Source organism: Sorex araneus, chromosome 7, assembly GCF_027595985.1.
Source record: "Sorex araneus isolate mSorAra2 chromosome 7, mSorAra2.pri, whole genome shotgun sequence".
Classification (NCBI taxonomy): domain Eukaryota; kingdom Metazoa; phylum Chordata; class Mammalia; order Eulipotyphla; family Soricidae; genus Sorex; species Sorex araneus.
In genome coordinates, this window is record NC_073308.1 from 49,508,074 (window position 1) to 49,532,222 (window position 24,149).

The window sequence follows — 24,149 nt, forward strand, 5'->3', positions numbered from 1 at the left end:
GTATGGCATTTGCCTTGCAGGCGGCCAACCAGGGTTTGATTCCCAGCATCCCATATGGTCCTCTGAGCACCGCCAGGGGTAATTCCTGAGTGCACAGCAAGGAATGACCCCTGTGCTTCGCTGGGTGTGACCCAAAAAAATGTTTTTAAATAAATAAAAGTTACCACAAGAAAAATAATTATGACTATATATGACTATGAATGTTCACTAAGTACACTGAAATGATCTTTTCACAGTATATGCACACATCGGATAACTGTAAAACAAATATATATCTATGATATCTCAACTTATAAAAATAACAGATAAAAGGTAGCTTGGGTTTTCTGTTCTTTTTTAAAAATTTTATTTTACTGAATCACTGCGAAAAAAATTACAAAGCTTTCAGTTATAAGTCTCAGTCATATAATGATTGAGACCCCATCCCTTCACCAGTGCACATGTTCCACCACCAAGAACCCAAATATACCTCCTCCCACCCCCCCACCTAAGTAGCTAATGATCTTCATTTTATTCTCTATACTTTGAATACATTCAATATTTCAAAAGATAACTCACTATTATTGTTTGGAATTCTCCCCCAACAATCAGGCCTGCTGAAAAGGCATCATTTAATAATTTCTTTTCATTGCTGAGAATGAAGATTCTATGAGTTTTGGATTTCTGATGTTTTAGTTCAGTTCACAGTCTAGATGCATGTCTGTAAGAAGCCGCTCTGGGTGCCAAAATGGGTTAGAGGACCTCGTGGATCATAGTCTTTAGGAACAGAGGGTCTGTTTCGAGAGCAGCAGCTCTGGATCTTGGAGGTTTCTGTTCTTGTTGAGCAACGGATCGCCAACAAGGAGCCCTTATAGACACAAGCACCTTCAGAATGATGAGGCAATACTCCAAATGCCACCAAGGCGAGGGCCGCCCCACGCCACACTCTGAAGACACCCATCACTGCCACCTGGGAATCGCGCTAGAGCAACCCAGCCTTCAGCATCCAAGAAGCCTATCTGGGCCAAAAACATTGTGGTGGGCTCCCCAGGCTGTGGCGCGCCAAGACCTGGGGGTCAGGGGGCGGTGAGCTCTGGGGAGCTAAGCACCGGCTGGGAGCGACCCTGGAGAGCAGCCAGGAGGTACCGGCCGGGTCAGGGAATTCAATTCAGTAAGTCTGGGGCTGTGGGCACAGCAGATGACAACACAGGGTGCACTGAAGAAGCAGCCTTCTTAAAAATACTTTTTAAAAATACTTAAATCATAAAGTTGGTGTAGAGGTTGCAGGGATGAGTAGCACTGTAGCACTGACATCCCGTTGTTCATCGATTTGCTGAGTGGCACCAGTACTGGCTTCATTGTGAGACTTGTTGTTACTGTTTTTGGCATATCAAATACGCCACTGGTAGCTTGCCAGGTTCTGGTGTGCAGGCGGGATCCTCTTGGTAGCTTATTGGGCTCTCCAAGAGGGACGAAGGAATCGAACCAGGTTTGGCCATGGGCGAGGCAAACGCCCTACCCATTGTGCTATCGCAGGGATGAGTAGTCCTTAAAATCTCTCAGACACCATTTTAGTGGGACTCTTCTACAGTTACAGTTTCCTGAACTGCTGCACAAAGTAACCTGGGCATATCTAGCAGTCAGTAATCAATCCCTTTGTTCAGAAGCAAATTTTCAGACAACAAAAGCCTAATGGTTAAAGATTACTCCAACTCCATCATAAAAGTAATAAGGATTTTTTTCTTTATCCCACTATCAAGTTGCCAGTGTAGAGAGTTATTAAAATATGCACCACTCAAATACATATTTATACCTTCTATCAAACACTTTTCTATGATCATAACATTAATTTGCTACCTTGCAATGAATTCCTTGAATATTTCTAAATTTGTACAAAGTAGACAAAAAGAAGTCAATATGGTGGTATATTGTCTATTTCCAGCAGCACTTTCCAAACAAGATTGCTATATTTAAGACCTGAAATTACAAAGCACCTGCATAAATATGAAATAAGAAAAGAATAAGACAAATATGTCTCAAGAAAAAATTAGGATGTGACTATATTAAAATGAGAAATTTTTACCTAACTTTAATTTTAATTATGCTTATTGTCATTTATATGACAGTCATATCTGTAAACTTAAGGGAAACATACTCCATCCCTAATATCTTTCTAAAATCACTAGGTGTGTCCCTTTGAGGCCATTGTTGAAGCAATGACTAGTCCAAAATGAAATTAAGTCTTCATTACTTCTGACTGAGCAAGAGTTGTCAAAGACATGTCAATGCACCTTCCCACGTTTCCAAAAACATTATCTTTCCTTTTCCAAAGAACAGAGACAGAAATACAATGTACAAGCTGTGTCCATCTGAAAGAACAATGTAGTTTAGATTGTGAGAGCCCACTACAAAGGTCAACAAGTTGTCAAACTAGTCCAGGTTTGCAGGCAAAATGTCATCTACATTGAAAGAGCCCAGTAACAATAAGTTTTTTTGTTCTTTTCATAGAAATCTTAGGACTTCCTAATTAAACATCTGACATCTGGTTGTGCATTGGAACATTTCATTAAGAGACAATACAGATTTTGGTTGAAACCCTTACTGGGTATAGAATAATGACAAGCCTTCATATGTAATTTGAAGACCTTCCATTTCTTTTTATTTATTTAGTTAGTTAGTTACTTAATTTTTCTTTTTGGGTCACACCTGGCAATGCACAGGGATTACTCCTGGCTCATACACTCAGGAATTACTCCTGGCAGTTCTTGGGGGACCATGTAGGATGCTAGGAATGGAACCCAGGTCGGCCATGTGCAAGGCAAATGCTCCTTACCTGCTGTGCTATCACTAAACAAAGATTTAAGCTGGCATCAATTCTCATCTTAAATCAGCCTGGAAAGTTGAAAGGTGACTGGGTTCCAATAGTCAAAGCAGTCCCTAGTGCATTGCAGCATAACTGAATTAAAAACTTATGCTAGCTTTTTTTTTTTTTTGGCCATTGCATTTTGTACAATAAATTTGCAAAAAATCGTCCTTTCTGTCATACTAACTATTTTCTATTCACTAGGTATATTCCCATTAGGCAGGAACAAATGGTGACAAGAGGTGCAAGTCCCTTGTATCTAGGATAACATTCCAAGTGATGTTATGAAGGAAAAGTGCCTAAGGCTTATTTATTTCCTGCTCAGCTTCCTTCCACATGCTGATCACATATATTTCATCTCCTCTTTAATACAAAATATGTCACTGTCCTGTCACTGTCATCCCATTGCTCATCGATTTGTTTGAGCGGGCACCAGTAACGTCTCTCATTGAGAGACTTATTGTTACTGTTTTTGGCATATCCAGTACACATGGGTAGCTTGCCAGGCTCTGCCGCTTGGGCTCGATACTCTCAGTAGCTTGCAGGGCTCTCTGAGAGGGGCGGAGGAATCGAACTGGGGTCGGCGCGTGAAAGGTTAACGCCCAACCACTGTGCTATTGCTCCAGCTTCATTAAAAATATTTATTGTGGTACAAAATACACCCAAATATAACAATAGTGTAAAAAGGAGCTAACATTGATCACCAATAGACTCTTAAAAGTCTAAACAGGGATATGGGAAATAAAAGTACAGTGGTATAAAAGTGTCTATTGATTAAATCTAAATATTGGGATTTTTTATACATTTATAATTTCTTTATTGAGTCTTTATGGATAGTTGTTTAACTATCTAAAATTGCAATTTGCTGCCTAAAGGTACAAGCCTTTGATTAAATACCTTTTAAATCTATTTTTCTGTAGCTTAGGGTTTTTTGGGCTACTCAAGACTGTGTAGTAGTTCGCCACAGTGTAGATTAGCATTACTGTGTTGCCTTTACAGTTATAAAAAGAGGTCAAGTGAATGTGCAAGCTCAGTTATTACTCCCAAGTTCCAGAAACACAATCCTGTGTTTATTTTAGTAACAAACACTTCCCATAAGTGTGGCCTCTTCTATAAACAGTTCTCAAAGTCAGAAATCCAAAAATTTTCTTTTTCATATCTGTTCTGTGAAATACTGTAATTCTGAAAATTATAATGAGAAACATGTGTCTCTTGAAAATAAAACTGTAAATTGGATCTTAAATTGTGGATGATGTCCACAGTATTCTATGCTGCTTTTGTTTTAAAAGAAACAACAACAGAAAATGTTCTTTGTAGATATTCTTACTTTGATATACTTCTAGCTAAAATATTTCAGTTTGATGATAACAGCCTTGAGGAAATAAGTCAACAACAGAGGACTTCCATGTTTGTTAAATGTTAGAGGCAGAGTTTCAGGTGCTGAAAAATTTAGTAAATTGTTCAAAATCACATATAGTTACCATTGGTGTTATGTCCCTGAATAAAATTCATGATGCATTTCCTTTATTAAATCTTCATATAGATCCCTATTAAGAACTTTCTCTTTCAACATTTCTTATTTTTTCTTCCACCTTATCTAGATTAAATCTATTTGATTTATTTAATTTATGTTCCTCTCATCTTCCTTTTTATCCATTCAACTGTTTGAAAATATTGTGCAGAACATATGTCCTATTTCCCCTTGATTCTTAACAAAGGGCACGGAATGGGGAACGAATATACATTTGGTGGATGGTCTTATTTCTCACACTTCAGAGTGAAATTCCTAATGTTTTATGAGTTTGAATTCAATGTAGTAAGACCATGAGGGTATGTAGTTGCAGTGATTTTCAGCTGCTAATTTGTTGTGTGATGAAAGTGCTTCTCATTTCACAAGTGATTTTTTTATCAGTGTGGAATGATGGTTGCTGGTACCCCTGGGCATGAAGCACAGTTAAAGCAAGATTTCAAATATAGAATATATGCTGAATAGGTAACTGTTTCAAATTAAACTAACCCATACAGTATAAGTAGGGTCTCTTTCATGACATTGAATCATGTAACTTCATACAAAATTTATTTGAGATAGTATAAAGCTATATTGTTTATACAACTGCAAATTGGCATTTCGCTCCTACTGCTTGGTAATTTGAGTGCTGTAGTTCAAGTCATGGTTTTGTCGTTGTTATCATTTAGATCCTTGTTTTGTCTCTCTCTCTCACAGATGAGTAAGATAATTAAGCCTTTGTCCTTTTATCTCTGACTTTAAGGTATTTTACATTTTGTGTCTACCTAGATGTTACAACCTAGCCCATATGAGCATGTGAATATATATATATAGAAAGGGAGATTGAATTTATATGTAGAATATATGTAGTAGCACTGTAGCACTGTTGTCACATTGTTCATGGATTTGCTCGAGCAGGCACCAGTAACATCTTCATTGTGAGACTTGTTGTTACTGTTTTTGGCATATTGAATATGCTACAGGTAGCTTGAAAGGCTCTCCCATGCGGGCAGGATATTCTCGGTAGCGTGCTGGGCTCCCCAAGAGGGACAGAGGAATCAAACCCGGTCAGCCACATGCAAGGCAAACGTTCTACACTCTGTGCTATCATTCTAGCCCATACATGAAGTATCACCTATTAATTTATCATCTCTTATTTTTATAAGGAGTCATCCATTTTGAATTTTATTACTTTCAAAAACAGTATGCAGCATTTAATGTTGCAAGTGTTTCTTATATGTGATATGTAATTAATATACCTTGCTCATTAGTTATTCCCTCAAGTCCCATAAATGAAAATTTAGGAAAAGTAAAATTTCCAAGTGAGACCTATTTATATTCAATATCTTTTATCTTTGAATTGTTTCATAAAATCTATATTCATACAGCACACATTCATATGCACACACAGACCTCCTACTCCTTTATGATATATTTGAACTACCAAAAAGTACAGCTGCTTGTTATAAAATTCAAGCAATTTACAATCATTTGCCACTTAATGATAGGAATTACATTGTGAGAAATAGGTCGTAATTTGGTTTGTTTTATGTGGACATTACAGAAGGTATGTTATTCTACAGACAGTACTTCTCCACTTCACTACTTAGTTATACTTGGCAGAGGAACTAAGTCGTCATGACTTGTTGTTCCCATAGAACAACAGTGGGTATTCTGAAATACCAGTAAACATTAGAAGTTTTGTGATGACCATCATATATCCATTCTGTTGATGCTACTTTCAAATGTCAATGTTTATGAGTACATCTGAATGGTAATATGTTTGGCAAAATAAGTCTAAACAGAATATATGGCATATAGGTAATGTAAACAAATAGATGAATTAATAAAACAAAATTTAACTTTGGGACTATATGAAAATTAGTGCTTACCAAAACGTAAAGTATTGGTTAGATGACTTGGGACATTGGGTCAACTGTGTGGTGGAGGACAGATAATTTGAATGTTTCCATATTGCACAGTGTCACATAAATCAAGGATCCCCCATACCTACTCATATTCAGTTTTGGACATTTCATGGGTGAGAAAGGGGCATTTTTATATCACCCAGAATAACCATATACAGTTAGTCTGCTGTTACTGGTACAAAAAAATATTGGAAGCCACTAGAGGGTATATAAATAATAGTATATATAGTTTTAAATTTAATACTATATGGGGCACAAACTGCCAAGGAAACTTCATGGACTAAGAAAAAAGCCCTTCAGTTATATTAATGAAGAAACTCCTACACGACTTCTCATTACCCTGTATAAAAATGGAATTATATACTTAGTATCTAGATAAACTCTAACCCACATATACTCTAAAATGCGAAAGAGATGGGGTTGTATTGTATCCAAAAGGAACTAAAGACTACTGAGATCCTGAATTAGGAAAGCACAGGCAAGATAATATAAGTCCCTAATTATCCAGGCAATACACAAGTTCTATTTTTTACTATATTTTTAACATTTGAATGTTTTTAAACACTTTGTTTAAACATCTTGGCTTACAAAGTTGCTCATGATACAGTTGTTACAGGCTTATGATGTTCCAACACTGATCTAGTCACCACCTGAATGATATCCCCTCCACCACTATCCCCATTTTCCTAACCACCCTCAAGCCTGACCCCTTAGGAAGTACAAAATAATTTGTTTTATATTTCTTGTTCCAACCAATTGGCTAAAGGAATTATAAAATTCTTTAATAAAAAATAGTAAAAAATGTTACATCTGATCATCAGATTGTTTAAGTCTTTGAGGATTGATTAAGCTATTTGTCACTCATCAAGCCTTCTGTGTTAGTTTCTGTTTGTTGAATTTAGTTGGCTTCTATGTTACTATCCCATCTAATTTGGTGTGCTCCTACTAGAATTTCAGCACTGTGGAATTTGGAAGTATGTGTAAGCGTAGTTCCCAAACTTCAGGATCTGTAGAACTGGGATAAGTCTGCAGATGTTTTTAGTGAAACTGTGGAGTTGGGTCATCTGAACCCAGAAAAAAAAAGGATAATGATAAAAATTCACGTGAAATAGCGCATAACCTTTCAACGATATCACTGTAACTGTTACTGTCATCCCGTTGCTCATTGATTTGCTTGAGTGGGCACCAGTAATGTCTCCATCATGAGACTTGTTACTGTTTTGGGCATATTAAATATGTCACGGGTAGCTTGCCAGGCTCTACCATTTGGGCTAAATACTCTCAGTAGCTTGCCGGGCTCTCCAAGAGGGGTGGAGGAATCGAATCCAGGTCAGCTGCATGCAAGGCAAATGCCCTACAGCTGTGCTATCGCTCCAGCCTTTCAAGTATATACATGCATATATATAATAGTATGTTTTGTTAAATAAGTCTAAACGGAATATATATTTTTTCTTAAGTATCTTACAATATGATTACGATTTCTGTTGCTTACCTCCATTACTCTTAGCTTCTCTATCTTCAGTGCTCACAAGAATAAAGAAGCTTTACTGTGCTGAATCAAACACTCTGTGTCTGACAAAAAAAAAGAATGTAACTATAGAACATTTGGCCCAAATCCTAAAAATACCTGCCAGATATGGTTCAAGTAAAAAGGGCACAAGCAATGCCAGCTGAGGGAATTTAGTTCACTGACAGGGTGCTGAAAGAGGAAATTGAAAGATGAAGGAAATGAAATATTCCTATTTATTGAATAACTTCCTAAAACTTGACACCTGAAAGTACGTGTTTTCTTTACTGCCTTTTTCCACCTTTATACATGTTCGCACATGTTCACATATGTCTATATGTACACATGCATGTGTGAAATTGCTTGTGCATGTATGAAGTCTATGGAAATGAGATTTGGCTTCATTAAATGTAACCTAATTACTGAGAAATTTTAAGCAGACCTGGAACTAATTTGTATTTAAAAAAAATTATCTGTGAAGACTTTGCAATAGGACAAAAGCATAAACAAACAGTTGGTCACAGATTACAGTGATATTTTTTCTTTTTTGATCTTATGTAAAAGAACTATTGAGTTGGGGGGAATCCACTTATTGTGAGAGTAGTCAGTGGTTTGATTTTGGACATCGAATCTGAAGTGCTAAGTAGAAATTTAAATAAAAGTTATAGAGAAATGAGTGGGTGATAAAATGTGCTATGAAATATTATTCAGTAAAATGCTATGCAGTAACAAAAATATGGTGAAATCATGCAATTTGCTGCAAATTTGCTGGGACTGAAATCTAACATGTGAAGTGAAGTCAGAAAAATAAGGATCAATATCATGTATCTCACTCTCTAGTATATAAAACAACATGACAGGGGCATGTATATAATCAAATTAGGGGAATTCTGGTTCTAGAACAGAGATGTAAAGGCTAAGGTAGGAGAGAAATGGAGGGGTGATGAAGAGGAGATTGTCTGGAGGTAATGTAGGAGTAAGGATCATGATCCTTGGACACATTGACGATATAGATAGGAGGCATCTGTATTTATCTAAATCCCTAAAGCCTATACAACTGTAAGTGTGGGACTGAACAACAGTAATTAAAAATGTGCCTGTTAGGGAGGCACACTTGGGAGAGGAGTTTAGGGGGTAGGAGTTTACCTGGGTATGTTGGTTGAGGGTTGCCACAGGACTAGTGACAGGTTTGGAGGTGGAACATTGTATGTCTAAAATTCTATTACTTTTAGCTTTATATATTATCGCGACTATAATATTTTAAAGAGGTAGAAGCAATTTAAAAATATTAAAGAATATAGGTTGTTTTTCATAAAATGAGAGAGCATGAAGGCCATGAATTCTGAACTTCTGTTGAACTATAAAAAAATAAGTGCTCACAACAAACTATTCACTAATTAAATTAAAATGTCTAAGATAGGATTGAGTTAATTTTGTTTTTATATGCTCCCTTTAATTATGTTACATAGTGATAGTTGAGAAACACTGGTGAGAGAAAGAAGACCAAACAAAATATTAAAATGGTAAACCTACTGAGATGAAGTCATGAATGACTTGATCATCTAGATGTTTAATCACAAACATTTCTGTAGCGATGATTATAACTCATATTTGAGTGATGAAAGATAAAAGAGCCTATAATCTAAGATGACTTGTATAAGTCAGCTTTGATAGCAGCTATAATATAAAAGACAGTGCTTTACATGATTTGAATTACTTTCTAGTTCCTAAAACAATACATTGGTGCTAAAAAGAGAATTGCTGTATACAATTAATTTTATGATTGAATTGATTGGTATTTTATTGTGGTTTTGTGGTTGATTAAATAATTATCAAATGCTATATTTAGTATTTTGCTCTACATCGATTTTTCAACTATCAATTTTTTAATTGTTCAGAAAACCTGCCTTGTTAATTTTCTGACTTTACGAGATAATTTTTTGAAAAAAAATCTCCATTTATCTGCAATATGCAGAAAATAATCAGACAGCAGAAAATACATAAAAGTACTAACTGAGCAGTTTTTATGGGGTCCTTCCTGGCAGCTCACACGGCAGTCCCTAGTAGGGAAAACAGTTAGGAAGAGGAGGCTGCTTTAATAATCTAAATAAAAAGCTAAATTGAATAATCTAAGGTAAGCACATATTATTAGGAAATGGATAGAGAGAAGGAGTCTAAGATACATTTTGAAATAAATCTTTATAATCTGGTGCCTAACTAGAAGTTTAGAGAAGAGAATACTCATGGATGACATTCATGTATTAATCTAATTTGGGAAACTACTAAAAGCATAGAAATTTTTAACTAAAATGAATATTTTCTTGAGGAGTTATAACTGCTGATTTATACAGAATAATTTTGCTCTTCCTGCTGGACATTGAGGTAAAGAGATTTGAAGGTGGCTGTTTGGATTTTAGGAAAGAGGTTAGAAGTCCATATTTTAGAATTTGATATTCAAGTTCCAAATTTTGCTTTCCAGAGTTTGTCAATTTCCTCTGGATTTTTTTTCTATTTAATGTGAATATATCATGTATAATAATCTAATATTTTTAATCCCAATTTCAATGTTTTATTTACTTAACAAACATTTTTTAGTCCTATGTTCTCAATTATCAATCATACTATAAATAATCCTATATATGTATATTTTCTTTGATTTCTAATAGCAACATAACACTTAGTTTTTGAGGTCTTTTTAAATTGCCCTTTATGGTATGACCTTGTACTCTAAGACATTCATGGTATGTAAATCAGGTCTCTCAAGATAAATTAATAAAATTTCTGCCTCGATATGCCTGCTCAGAATCAGTTTACCGTTTCTCTTTATCCTGAGCATGTATTTGGTATAGTCTGTTGAAAAGCAAGCCATTGGTCAGTCCCACAGAATCATTGGCATGATTCTTAATAATTTACAAAATCCTAAATAAACAGGTCATTCGAATATTTTTGTTTGGTTTAAACATGGATAATTTACGGACCATATCCACTTCATGGCATCCTAAGCCTTCAAGCACAAAAAATATTAATTCAGTATTATACTGAGGCTGGAGGCTGGCAATTTAGATGCTTGCCCTGTAGATAGCTTACATGAATTTGATAACTGGCACCATATATGTTTCCCCAAGCACTTCTAGAAGTGGTCTCTGAGCACAGAGCAAGTAATATGCTCTGAGAACATCTGTGTGTGGCCCAATATCCTCATATATATGTGTGTATATATATGTATATATAGGCACACCTGTGTTCATTGTTCCACTTAATATAATAGCAAGAATATGGAAACAACCCAAATGCCCAGATGACTGGGTAAAGAAGCTGCAATCTGCATGCACAATGGCAGCCATAAATGATTAATTCATGCATTTCACTGGTCAGACGGAAAAGAAGAAAAACAAATGATCTCACTAATCTGTGGTACACAGAATAACAAGACAAAGAAATGGAAGGGATCAAATGATGGCAAACCCTTGGCCTTGCATTACAGAACCGGGAATACAAAATAAAGTGTTTAGTATGTGAAGAGAGGTTTAAACAACCGAGCATCTAGCATGAGGCACTTCGTAAATGCCACTACATAGCCTGTTTCAGACAAAAGGAAAATGAATGTCAGTTGGATGTGATATTAGGGCATTGGTCATGGGTTAGGGTACTTTGGTGGTAGAGAGGTAACTATAGACATCAGGATTATAAGGATTAAGGCTAATATACACATGTGATCCAATACAATTCTTGGTTTAAAAATGAGTTTGTTGAGGGTGTGAGGTACTTAGGGTGAGACTATGGTATACTCAAGGACATTATTATGGGTGTTGTGCATGGGATTTGATCACTGTATGCCTGAATCCTACTATTATCTATTAAAAATCACAGTGCCCAAATAAAATTGGGAGAAAATAAAATTAAAAATGTAATCTGAAAAGTGTGAGTTCAGCTTCTACGTATTAGCACCTAACTAAAGCAGCAAATAAATATTTTGACATTTTATTCAAACCAACACAAGATTTTTTAGCTCATTTCCAACCTGTCATTGGGAAGGATAGGTCATACTGTGGATGTAATGAATATCTAGTCTAATTGAATGAAATTAAGGGAGTATTTCCTATTATTGTTTTAGTCCAAAAATTAGAGCATTTTTGGAGAAATTGTGAAAGACTATTACATTTATCTTATTTTATTATTCTTTTCTTCCTGAATTACTCTTTTCACATCAGTTGCTTTGAAATTTAAAGTATTTCTGAGGGGTATACTGGGGAGATTGGCGGTGGGGAATATGCACTGGTGGAGGGATGGGTGTTTTATCATTGAATGATTGTAACTCAAATATGAAAGCTTGTAACTGTGTCATCATGGTGATTCAATTAAAAAATAAATTTAAAGTATTTCATGATACACAAATTATGGACTTTCCATTGAATTACTTGTATTTGCCACAAAGCTATTTGAACATACATAACCAAAAACTAATTGAAAAAAATAATTTAGAAAGCTTATTACTGATGTAACAGAAAGAGCTACAAGATTTTGCGATAAGATTTAGCATGTGTGTTGATCAGTGAACCTAATCTACAACTTTAAATTTTGTTAAACTGAATAATTACAGAAAGAGAAGAATTATATATTATACAGCTACAAAGTTAGCCTTTTGTAATATATTCATGTTTTCTTCTATGAAATTATAAATACTTCATAATTCTATAGTTGCAGTACAAAAATCAAGGTGTATAAAATGCTTACTTTTTTATATATATATAGATTTTTTCTATGCATTTGAATCTACTTTAGGAGGAGCAAGTAGAAAAAAAAATTTTCCTTCAAGAGGAAAAAAATATTCCAAAGTGACATAAAGAAATTTTTATGAGATTTTTCATAATCCATTGTTGCTTTTATTTTTAGAGCTTCATCTTCTTTTATAAATTTACATGATATTAGAGCAATGGTATAAACTTATAAAGTAGTGTCAAATATTACCTCAGTTGTATAAAGTTCAAGCTAGAAATATAGTGAGGCCCTTAATTAACATAATATTCAAGGATTATTAAACATTACATTTATTGCTATATATTTTCTGAATGAAAAAATAGCATGAAGAGTATATAAAATTATACTATTTTATATATATATGGTATGGAAAAACATCCATTTTTCCTCAACTGAAGTCCACAGTTAGTACTGTTCTAATGTTTCATCTATCTTTTGTTAGACTAAGATTTCCTTTAGAATTAAACCTAGATAATATTTGTATTTTCAGTCTTTCAATGTAATAGAAGGGAATAGTTATTACATTTAATGTATTTCTTATAAGGCCTTCAAAAATAAAAGAGTGGAAGTGATACTCAGATTCTAGTTATGTCTTAGCTCAGACTGTCTAAAAAAAAAAGAAAATGGACTAAGCAAAATTACAATAACATAATGCTTCATTTTTCGGACACAATTCCATAGCAGCACACAGAGGAGAAAGTAGGAAAGATGCTGCATTGTTTCCTTGCCTCATCTTCAAAAGAAAGAACTTGTTGTCTTGTACCAAGGGGTGTGTCTTAAGAGATGAAGGGAGCCACTATGTGTCATAGTCTGTGAACAGGGAGTAAGAACAAGGAGTTTTTGGTCATTTTTTTTTCCATTTTATAGTTTCCACTAATGTTAGTTTTCCTTTCTGGGCTCTAACTCCTCCTCACTCCTGGATTATGTTCCTGGGGCTCTGAGAGAAGAGGCACCCGAAGCCAGAGAGCCTCTGGATCTACCCTCAGGCAATGCAGGCTCTTCAAACAACTGAGCATCTAGCATGAGGCGCCCTGTGAATGCCACTCCAAAGCCTGTTCCAGACAAAAATCTGACTCTTGAAAGAGGTTAAGAGAACCAAAACGTATCAGGAAATGAGATGATCTTAGCAGGAGCTCATGTGAGTAAATGGATAAGTCCTGGGGCAAAGGAAGTCTGAATTAATAGGAATCTAAAGGCTGGCACTACCTAAAATACATATTTATATAGTGAGTTATATGTTTACCGTTACCTGGGAAAAATTTAACTTTTTTTTTAATTATTATTTTTGGCTTTGGACCATATGTGGCTGTCCTAATTTTGTCCTTAGGGACTGAGCATCTAGCATGACACACAAAATGTGTTGCAGGGGATAGATTCTGGGTACTGGAGGCAATGGCCACATGCAAGCCAAGTGACTTACATCCTATCTCTCTGGCCCTTAGAAAATTTTAAGAAATCAGCAGAGGCTTCTATTTTGCCAGTTTGATAAGACAGTTCATAACTTGGGGAAGATTCATCAATTGTTGATCATGTTTCTAGTGACTACCTTCCCAGTAGACTATTATTTTGAAACAAATGCTAAGAAATGTCAGAACATTATCAAATAAGTAATATATACATACTCTATTCTAGTATTCTGTTACAAGATGTCTTGAAAGTATCCTTTAAATCCTGTTTTTTATCTTGGTTGAGGCATAGTGGATTGACCCATTTTTGTTTTGTTTTGTTTGTTGTTTTTTGGGTCTTGTCCTACAGTACGTACTCCTGGCTTTGTGCTCAGGAATCACTCTCGAAGGCATGGGGGTAGGTATATGGTTTGAGATGTGTCACTGTCACTGTCATCCCATTGCTCATCGATTTGCTCGAGTGGGCATCAGTAATATCTCCATTGTGAGATTTGTTACTGTTTTTGGCATATCAGATGTGTCACTTGCATGCAAACGACCCAGGTTGGATTCCTCCATCCCTCTTGGAGAGCCCCAGCAAGCTACCAAGAGTATCCTGCCTGCAAGGCAGAGCCTGGCAAGCTTGAGGTGTGTATGCATTTAAAATAATTACCACAAGCATACCTACCCATCATCTCACAGAGCTTCCTTCATTGACCTTTGGTGGGACAGCTGAAGACTTTATTCTCAACAGACACTGCCAATGGAAACAGCTCAGATACTGGCCACAGAGCTGAGGAAGCTAACAGGGGTGTGGGATGGGGTGAGGGAGGAATCTAAGGAGAGTGGAAGAAGAATGCAGGTACTTTGGCTGAAGTATAATCCTAGATCGAAGACTACTGCTACTGTAGATAACTAGACCTCAGTAAAGATTTGATTCAATATAAGATTTCACTCAAAAATGTTCATGTGTAGTATTCTTATCTAACGCTATCACCATCTATGTTAGATTAGTTTAAGTTATTTATCTTATAACTGAAAAATTGTACCCTTTGACCATCCTCTTCTCCCTTTCCTCAACCCAATGCCCTGCCACTATCATTCCATTTGATAATGTTAGTTTGATTGTTTTTGTTAGAAGTCCTGGGGCCAGAGATATAATAAGATAAGACAACTGACTTACACATAGCTGACACAAGTTCATCCCCAGCAGTACATATGGTCCCTGAGTGCTACCAGGAGTCACGGCTGAGACCAGAGCCCTGAGTATAACTGAGTGTGCTCCTAATCTCGTTTGACCTCCCCCAAGGAAGAATTTTGTAAGCAAAATATGAACTGTTTTGAAGAAAATTACTTTTTGAATTTAATTCAGATAAATTTTAATTGTGCATATTCATCTCTTACCTTAAAATATAGCACTATTGTAATATTATCACCTGTGATGTAAACTCATAGAACTTGCCAACCTCTATATCTATCTATGGTAAAACTAAATGAATAAAAATCAAAATTTTAAAATAGTTCTTAAGGCATTCTGGTGAGCAACGCGGCCCGGACAATGCTCCGGACCCGAATCGGGGCCAGCAACACTGGGGGGCCGGAGGGAGGAGGTGCCGCCAGCACACCTTCTCCAGATGGAACCCTGGCGACACTGAGCAGCAACTAACACGGCTCCAGGATTCGGGACTGGGACAGATCCGAGCCGTGCGGCCGCTAATGCGGCCGCGCGACCTTTTCTAAAACCTGAAAACATATAATCTCTGAATGGAAAACTAATTATCAAATGCCTCCTTATTAGGGTTATCTTGTTTGGGGATATAACTCCCACAACAATAGTGAGTTTTGTGTTGAAATATGGAACGTAATCAAGGTGAAGAGAAAATAAAGTGAGGTTCATCAGTTATACAGTTGGGGTGGGGGCGGGGGGTATACCAGGGATTTTGGTGGTGGAATATGGGCACTGGTGAAGGGATGGTGTTTGAATACGGTATAACTGAGACATAAACCTGAGAACTCTGTAACTTTCCACATGGTGATAAAATTTTTAAAAAAATAAAAATTTAAAACAATAGTTCTTAAATCAAATATTTATTTTCTGAGAGCCTTCAGCTTTTAATAGAGTCTAAACTGCCTGCTTTTATCTTTTATTATGGGCACAAATGTACTACTTTTCAAAGTCCACTTGTATAGAAGCAAATAAAGTATTCAGTGTTGTTTGGCATTTTATTCTAATCAAGTGTTGCCTTCATCTTCCCTTTGGGCAGGCAATCAACTTAGCTTTACTTTAAGGTGATTTCCTTAACCAGACAGCTCCAGAAAGCAATCACTTCATATATGACAAAATAATTGGTCAGAGTAAAGCAGCATACTTGAGGTTATTTTGAGCAAGAGTCAAATGCTATTAGACTGGCTTATTTAAAATTGATTTCCACTAGCAGTGTCTATTAGAATACACAACTTCTTGCTGTATTTCATTCTTAAAACATCAGTTCTTTAAATCTTTTCTTTCAAGTATTCTTATTTTCAATACTTAAAGAACCTTTCTGACTAAGTTAATAACAAGTATTGGTGTCAAATGTCCTTTCTGGCTCATGAGAGGAGTTTCCAGCGGCTGGAGAGATAGAACAGCAGGTAGGGTGTTTTCCTTGCACGCAGCTGACCCAGGTTCAACCCCCAGCATCTCATATTGTGGCCAGAGCATTGCCAGGAGTAATGACTGAGCAAAGAGCCAGAAGACTCCAGGTCTATTCCCTGGAAATGGGGCAGGGTCAAAGCCAGGACCTGAGAATGCAGAATGGCTAGGTGTTAGAGACCAGCAAAAATGCCCCCACAGTGTGCAGAGGGCTCCTCTATTCTACCTTGTGGTTCTCAGGAGGCCTTGTGTTACCAGGGATCAATCCAAATTAAAAACAGGATACACATGCATCTAACTGCTAGACTGTTTTCCTGCACAGAAATTTATCAATGTGTGTGTGTGTGTGTGTGTGTATGTGTGGTGTACATGGCAATGCTCAGGGGTTATTCCTGGCTCAGCACTCAAAAATTACTCTAGACATTTCTCAGGGTACCCTAGGTATGCCAGGGATTGAACCTGGGTAGGCTGCATGTAAGACACAAGCACCCTACCTGCTCTACTATCTCTCTGATGACAGAAATGTATGAATTTAAGAAACTATAACAAAATTTTCAGGGTATTTTATACAGGATCACTCACTAGCTAGTAATCTTTCGGTTTAGAAATAGTATGTGTTCTTGGAGGCAAGGGGACAGTTGGAAAGGGCGGGTATACTTGGGACATCGGTGGTAGAGAATGTGCACTAGTGGAGGGATGGATGTTTGATCATTGTATGATTGAAACTCAAACATAACAGTTTTCTAACTGTATCTCATGGTGATTCATTATATATAAATTAAGTATATATACATATATATGTACTGTTCAGAACTACATAACAAAGGAGAAAACAATATTTTCACATATAATCAATAAGTATATCTAATGCATATCATGCTATTATTATCTTCTATGTCTTGTTTCATAAAAACATCATAAACTTTAATACAATGAGCCAAATGAAATATGTTTTAGAACATTTATGACTTTCACATCAATTTATTCTTTTTCTCTGCCTTCTACTTTTTAAAATATATTACTCTGGAGATATTTGGAGTCAAGCTTAGATTCAAAAATCTCTGTAGAAACTTATGTAGTGATAGAGAGTTCTTATTCCAAAGAAAGCACTTACTGGATAGTACAGCATATAAGGTATTTTGCTTTACATGTGGCTGTCCTGGGTTTGATCTCTGATGTCCCCCCAGACCCACGAGGAGTGATTCCTGAGCTCAGCGACAGGAGTAAACCCTGATCATGGCAGAGTGTGTCCCAGGAAACCAAAACCAAAAGAAATTCAGAGAGAGAGAGAGAGAGAGAGAGAGAGAGAGAACATTTATTGAGTATAGATTTGGCATTGTATTGATGTCATTAGGCATTGTGTCTACCAAATGTTAATCCTGATATTATAATTAACCAAAATATTTACCCATGTCATAGCTGTTTTAATCACAGATAATCTTGCTAGACCTTGTAATAACATTGTTTTATAAAGGCACTTAAGGTGTGATAATAGATGAGACTCTATTTAAACACAAAGAATTATTTGTTTCTCATGTAAAGTATTTTTATTTGTTTATTTTCAAGCCATCTTCATCCTTTTTCTGAGCTACTATAGGAAAGAAAACATCTCCAGACTGACATTTTCTTTTTTATCCATCATATTTTACTTCACTATAATGTTGAGTAGATGTGACAGTAATCAAGGAATAAATGAACAAATTCATATCTTAGTCACGTAAATTATTTAATTTTAAGTAGAAAATTTCTTCAGTAGCATCACTGTATCACTGTCGTCCCATTGCTCATTGATTTGCTTGAGCGGGCACCAGTAACGTCTCCATTGTGAGATTTGCTGTTACTGTTTTTGGCATATTGAATATGCTACGGGTAGCTTGCCAGGCTCTGCCATGTGGGCATTTAAAAATAGAAAAATCTATCTGATTCTAGTGTCCACTTCTGAAGAACACAGAAACACAAATGTGAAGGAGATAAGCACCCTTGTGGTCATTATTGCACTATATAAACTGCAAAGAGTTGGAAACAACCCAAGAGCCAATCAACATGTTTTAATAAATATTTGACACGAGCATGATTAATACTATTAGGCTATGAACAAAGACACAATTCTACACATCTGCAACATGGAATGACTGAAAAGGAATCATCCTGAAGGAAATAAATTAGAATGAGAAAGATAGCATATAAAATACTATTTATAACATGTAAAAACAATAACAAACTGCACAAAGAACGTGGGAAACAGATATAAATTCAATATTTCTTCTATTTCTCCATATTCTAAATAACTTTGGGCAGTAGTATAAAAATGGAGTTGCTTTGAATACTATACCCCTGCCATTGGGAACAATTGGAAAATATTTCAGACATAGCTTAGTAACAGTTGTCATTTAGATCAAGTAGTACTTTGATAGAAGTAGAACATTATGCATATATAATTAGAAAATAATTCTAGTGACATACTTAGTTCTTTTGGTAGTATACTTGAAACATATAAATCCTGTTTGCCTAAAATTTTTCTTTGAGATAATGTAAAACGTACCTGTCTTAGTTCTTTGACTGTACAACTGAATTAAGTCCCAAATTCCTATAACAAGATCAGTATCTTAGGTATACTAATCTTTTAGGCTTTACATTTCCCTCATAATTAGGTGACCTTAAGGAAGTTACTATTTTGTAAAATGTCAGTCCCCACTACTATTTAACTAATATATACTTATGGAGAGCCTGGCAAGCTACCGGGAGTATCTCGTCTGCATGGCAGAATCTGGCAAGCTACCCGTGCCACATTCGATGTGCCACAAACAGTAACAAGTCTCACAATGGAGATGTTACTGGTGCCCACTTGAGCAAATGGATGAACAACGGAATGACAGTGACAGTGACAGAAAATGCTTCCATAGTCTCCCATATTTCAGCATTTTTGGATCTCGTTAGTGTTGTCAAAAACTGTTGGAGAAAATTTTCAGTGGTAGTAACATATGTGATGCTTATGTTTTTATTTGATGGTGAATTGGGGGGAGGGGAGCCAAAGAATGCAACAGATTAATGGTCCTCGGTTAGATTTTACACCTGCTCAGAAATTGCAGTCTCTTGGGTCAGGGCTCCATTTCAGCAATCAACTAGCTGTGCACAATTGAAATTGTTCGCTCATTTCCTGAGAAAGTCTGCTGAATTGCTTGTGTTATTGGAATTTACCATTGCTAAAGGTCATGAAACGTCTTTATAACAAAATCCCCAAAGAATTGTTTGCTATTTATACCGAGCTGCTCATAAGCCCTCGGTAAGCTTGCATAAATCTTCAGGTTATCACAGATCTGGATTGTTGGAACATATAACATGCTACCTTGGTGTTAATGAGCTCATTGGCGAAATCTCTAAATTGCACTATTCTTTTTGCTTTTATCTTCTATGTCTTTAGAATCATTTTTCTTTGACCTCAGTAATCCTCTTCCTTCCGGGTTATAAACATGTCAGCCATTTCTGAATCATTATGATTAAATTTTAAGAGTTGTTTGGAATATTTAAGGACTCTGGTGAATGATTTTTAAATACATAGTCAGAAATATGGATGTAAGTATTATCTTGAGTTTTACATTATTCATCTTATCTGGGGAAAATATTGAGAATTTGAATACTCTTTGCTTTTCCTCACACTATGGAAAAATATAAAGTAAAACAAAGTCTCCTTATAATGGGGACTAGTATGTATCTATTACACATCTTACACAAACTATCATGATAAATACTATTAAGTTTGCAATTTTTAGTTATTCTTCAAAAAGGAACAATTTTTCTTTATGATTTTAACTTATTTTATATAAATTTCTTATACATTTATATATGGGAATAATGTAGAATAATTCAGCAATAAGTCATAATCTTTTGTTTTTTCTCAGTATTTGAGAAATACTTGAATACTTTGCTTCTTTTATTATTGTCATTATTATTATTATCACATACTGAGTGCATTCTTGGTTCTGAACATGTGATCTATTCTTGATCCAGAACATGTATATCTCTCATTTGAAATAATATCATACCTTTCTTAGTTGGATAGGCAAGCATTGTACTACTGCTAAAATGCAATAAAATATTAGCATAAACCCTGGGGACCTTTAAGTAGATCAGGGAACTGAGGGTTTGGAAGAGAGGGGGGTAGGGAAAGGGCACACATGCGACAATTCTGGAGGGATCTTGAAGGAGAATTGTTATAGCAGCTCTCCAACTGTGAAACAATGACTGTGCTAGTATTACAAACCATGATGCTATTTTAAAAAGTTAATTCTAAATAAATAATAAAAAAGATATTAAAGGCAAGATAAAGAACATTGGTAAGTAACAAGCAAGATATTCTGAGTTGTTGATGATTGTGTCCAATGTAGATTGCATGGAATAGCGCGCAAGCAAGGAAAAGAAAACTCAGGGAAGAACAATGCAAAAGAGAGAACTGGAAGGATATTCTTTATTTTTTTAATTTTTATTAGTGAATCACGTGAGGTTCAGTTACAAACTTATGAACTTTCATGTTTGCATTTGGTTTACATCCCTCCACCGGTGCCCATTCTCCTCCACCAATGTTCCAAGTATCCCTCCCACCACCCCCACCCCAACCCCTAAAAGGATATTCTTTAAAGAACAGCTTCTCAGAAAATTAAAAATAGGAAGACAAGATAGGAAAATATCTTGTCTCTATGAATTTTGGATGTTTGCTCTATAATAAATTAAACCTGAACTTAGGTACTAATAAACACTTGTATCAATATTTAGAATTTGGATACATTTCTTAGGAGTGGCAGAATAGTTTTGTGGCCAATCTGTAATAAAAATATTTTGGTAATCGATCCCTAAATTGTTAGATCAAATGTCACTGATCTAAGGAGACTGAGTATACAAAAACATTTATTGCATTTTGCCATTAAAATGTGAGTCTGATTAGGTCATGCACAATAACAGTTAGAATTTGTCCATGACCATGCTCTTAACTTATAGTTAAGTACTATGGTGTTTTGGCCTGGTCTGTTTCAATGCCAGGGTAGCTCACAGCTTGCCCTGGGTCCATCCAATCCCTTGTCGGGACCCTGCTTTTGGGGTGGTAGGAAGTAAGGGCAACTGAGGCTTAAGTCTAGAAAACAGATGCCCAAGAGTGAATATCATTCAGAGTCAATTAACTCCCAAGTTACAAAAGCATAGCATTAACTGCCTTCCTGTGTCTATGCAAAAAGGACATTACTCTGAATTAACTATGCAAAGGACTTAAGAAAAAGAAAAAGTAATATTTACAAGTTAACAGTCTGATTAGGCGATAAAGGTGATTTACCAGTTGGGGAAGCATAGCACAAAGAAATAGGTTACAGATAAACACAGGGCAATGGGAGCACTGTGATGGGAGTAACCCAATAAACCTAAGCTCCCTGTGTCAAGGAGAAAGGACAAACTGATGTTTGCCTACAAATATTAATAATTTCTACTACATTATTATGAGTATTATTAATATTAATGTTTTAACTTCAATATGAATGAAAATGCACAACTAAGATTCCATTTTTAGTAATAAAGTTTTCTTCTGAATATTTATGTATTCTCATCATTATTATTTAAAATGGAATATCAAAGGCTAAATCTAATCAACAAAATGTTCAAACTTTATTTCCTTCATCCTTCATTTTATGTAGATACCAAAACTTAAATCTAGATCGTGAGGGAGTAGAGAGATTTATTATGAATGAATGATAAGTGTTTACTGATTCTTTGTATATCCTATCATCTTTGATGTGTATTTATGTGACTGTGACCTATAAAACTTGCTTCCAAAATGAAGTAGCTACAGATATAGATATATATGATATATGGATATATATACAGATATATATACATGCATGCATATATCTGTATACATATATACTGATATATGTATATACATAAATATATGTTCATATATTTGGATTATCAAGGTAAAAATGGGCAAAAAGTACATACAATGAATGGTAATGTTCAAATAAATGCACAAATTACGCTAGGTATTTAAAATTTATATTTTCTACAAACATTAAAATTTATTAAATTATGTTTATAATTGACTTCAGCTCTGCAGACAGAAAAAGGTAATGTGTTGCTCTTTTTGAATAGTAAATGCAACATATAGTAAATATAATAGCATCAAATGTAAATATATTTTATATGTTATGTAAAATTCCATGTGCTATGGTTTTGAGTAGCAAATTGAACAGTGTTTGAAATATTTTGTATGGACATTTAGTCATATCTTATATAAAATAAAGTGCTTTTCAAAAACTTTGCTTGAGTAACAAATATCAGATATCATCTTAAAATCAGCTCAAAAAGTTATTTTTGAAAGCTAGAAAAAAAAACCCAGTATTTTTATTTTTTATTTTATTTTTTTTAATTTATTTATTTTTAATTAGAGAATCACCGTGAGGGTACAGTTACAGATTTATACACTTTTGTGCTTATACTTCCCTCATACAAAGTTTGGGAACCCATCCCTTCACCAGTGCCCCATTCTCCACCACCCGTAAACCCAGTGTCCCTCCCACCCTCCCCAATCCCATCTCCCCCCCACCCCACCCTGCCACTGTGGCAAGGCATTCCCTTCTGTTTTCTCTCTTTAATTAGCTGTTGTGGTTTGCAATAAAGGTGTTGAGTGGCCGCTGTGCTCAGTCTCTAGCCCTCATTCAGCCCGCAACTCCCTTCCCCCACATGGCCTTCGACTACAATGTAGTTGGTGATCGCTTCTCTGAGTTGACCTTTCCCCGGAACGTGAGGCCAGCCTCGAAGCCATGGAGTCAACCTCCTGGTACTTATTTCTACAGTTCTTGGGTGTTAGTCTCCCACTCTGTTATTCTATATACCATAGATGAGTGCAATCTTTCTATGTCTGTCTCTCTCTTTCTGACTCATTTCACTCAGCATGAAACTTTTCATGCCCATCCACTTGACTACAAAATTCTTGACCTCCTTTTTTCTAACAGCTGCATAGTATTCCATTGTATAGATGTACCAAAGTTTCCTCAACCAGTCATCCGTTCTGGGGCATTCGGGTTTTTTTCCAGATTCTGGCTATTGTAAACAGTGCTGCGATGAACATACATGTGCAGATGTTGTTTTTATTGTACTTTTTTGCCTCTCTGGGATATATTCCCAGCAGTGGTATTGCTGGGTCAAATGGGAATTCAATATCTAATTTTTTGAGAGTCGTCCAAATTGTTTTCCAGAAGGGCTGAACCAGTCGGCATTCCCACCAGCAGTGAAGAAGGGTCCCTTTCTCCCCACATCCTCTTCAACAGCAGTTGCTTTTGTTCTTTTGGATGTGTGCTAGTCTCTGTGGTGTGAGGTGGTATCTCATGGTTGTTTTGATCTGCATCTCTCTGATGATTAGTGATGTAGAGCACTTTTTCATGTGCCTTTTGGCCATTCGTATTTCTTCCTTGGTAAAGTTTCTGTTCATTTCTTTGCCCCATTTTTTGATGGGGTTGGATGTTTTCTTCTTGTAGAGCTCAACCAGTGCTTTATATACCATTGATATCAACCCCTTATCTGATGGGTATTGTGTAAATATCCTTTCCCATT

The 24,149-nt window shown here is 35.8% G+C and overlaps 1 protein-coding gene across 4 annotated transcripts in view; it reads left to right on the forward strand.

Annotated features, from left to right (window-relative positions):
• MARCHF1 (membrane associated ring-CH-type finger 1) overlaps window positions 1-24,149 on the forward strand; it is an 830,879-nt gene that overhangs the window by 461,187 nt on the left and 345,543 nt on the right. Inside the window, exon 1 of one of the 4 annotated variants that reach the window (XM_055144583.1) lies at window positions 13,477-13,680. The exons of the other annotated variants lie outside the window; for them this stretch is intronic. Coding sequence (XP_055000558.1) covers window positions 13,660-13,680 — 21 coding nt within the window. The 5' untranslated portion in view covers window positions 13,477-13,659. Of the gene's footprint in view, window positions 1-13,476; window positions 13,681-24,149 lie in introns of those variants that run through there. 4 annotated transcript variants of the gene reach the window in all.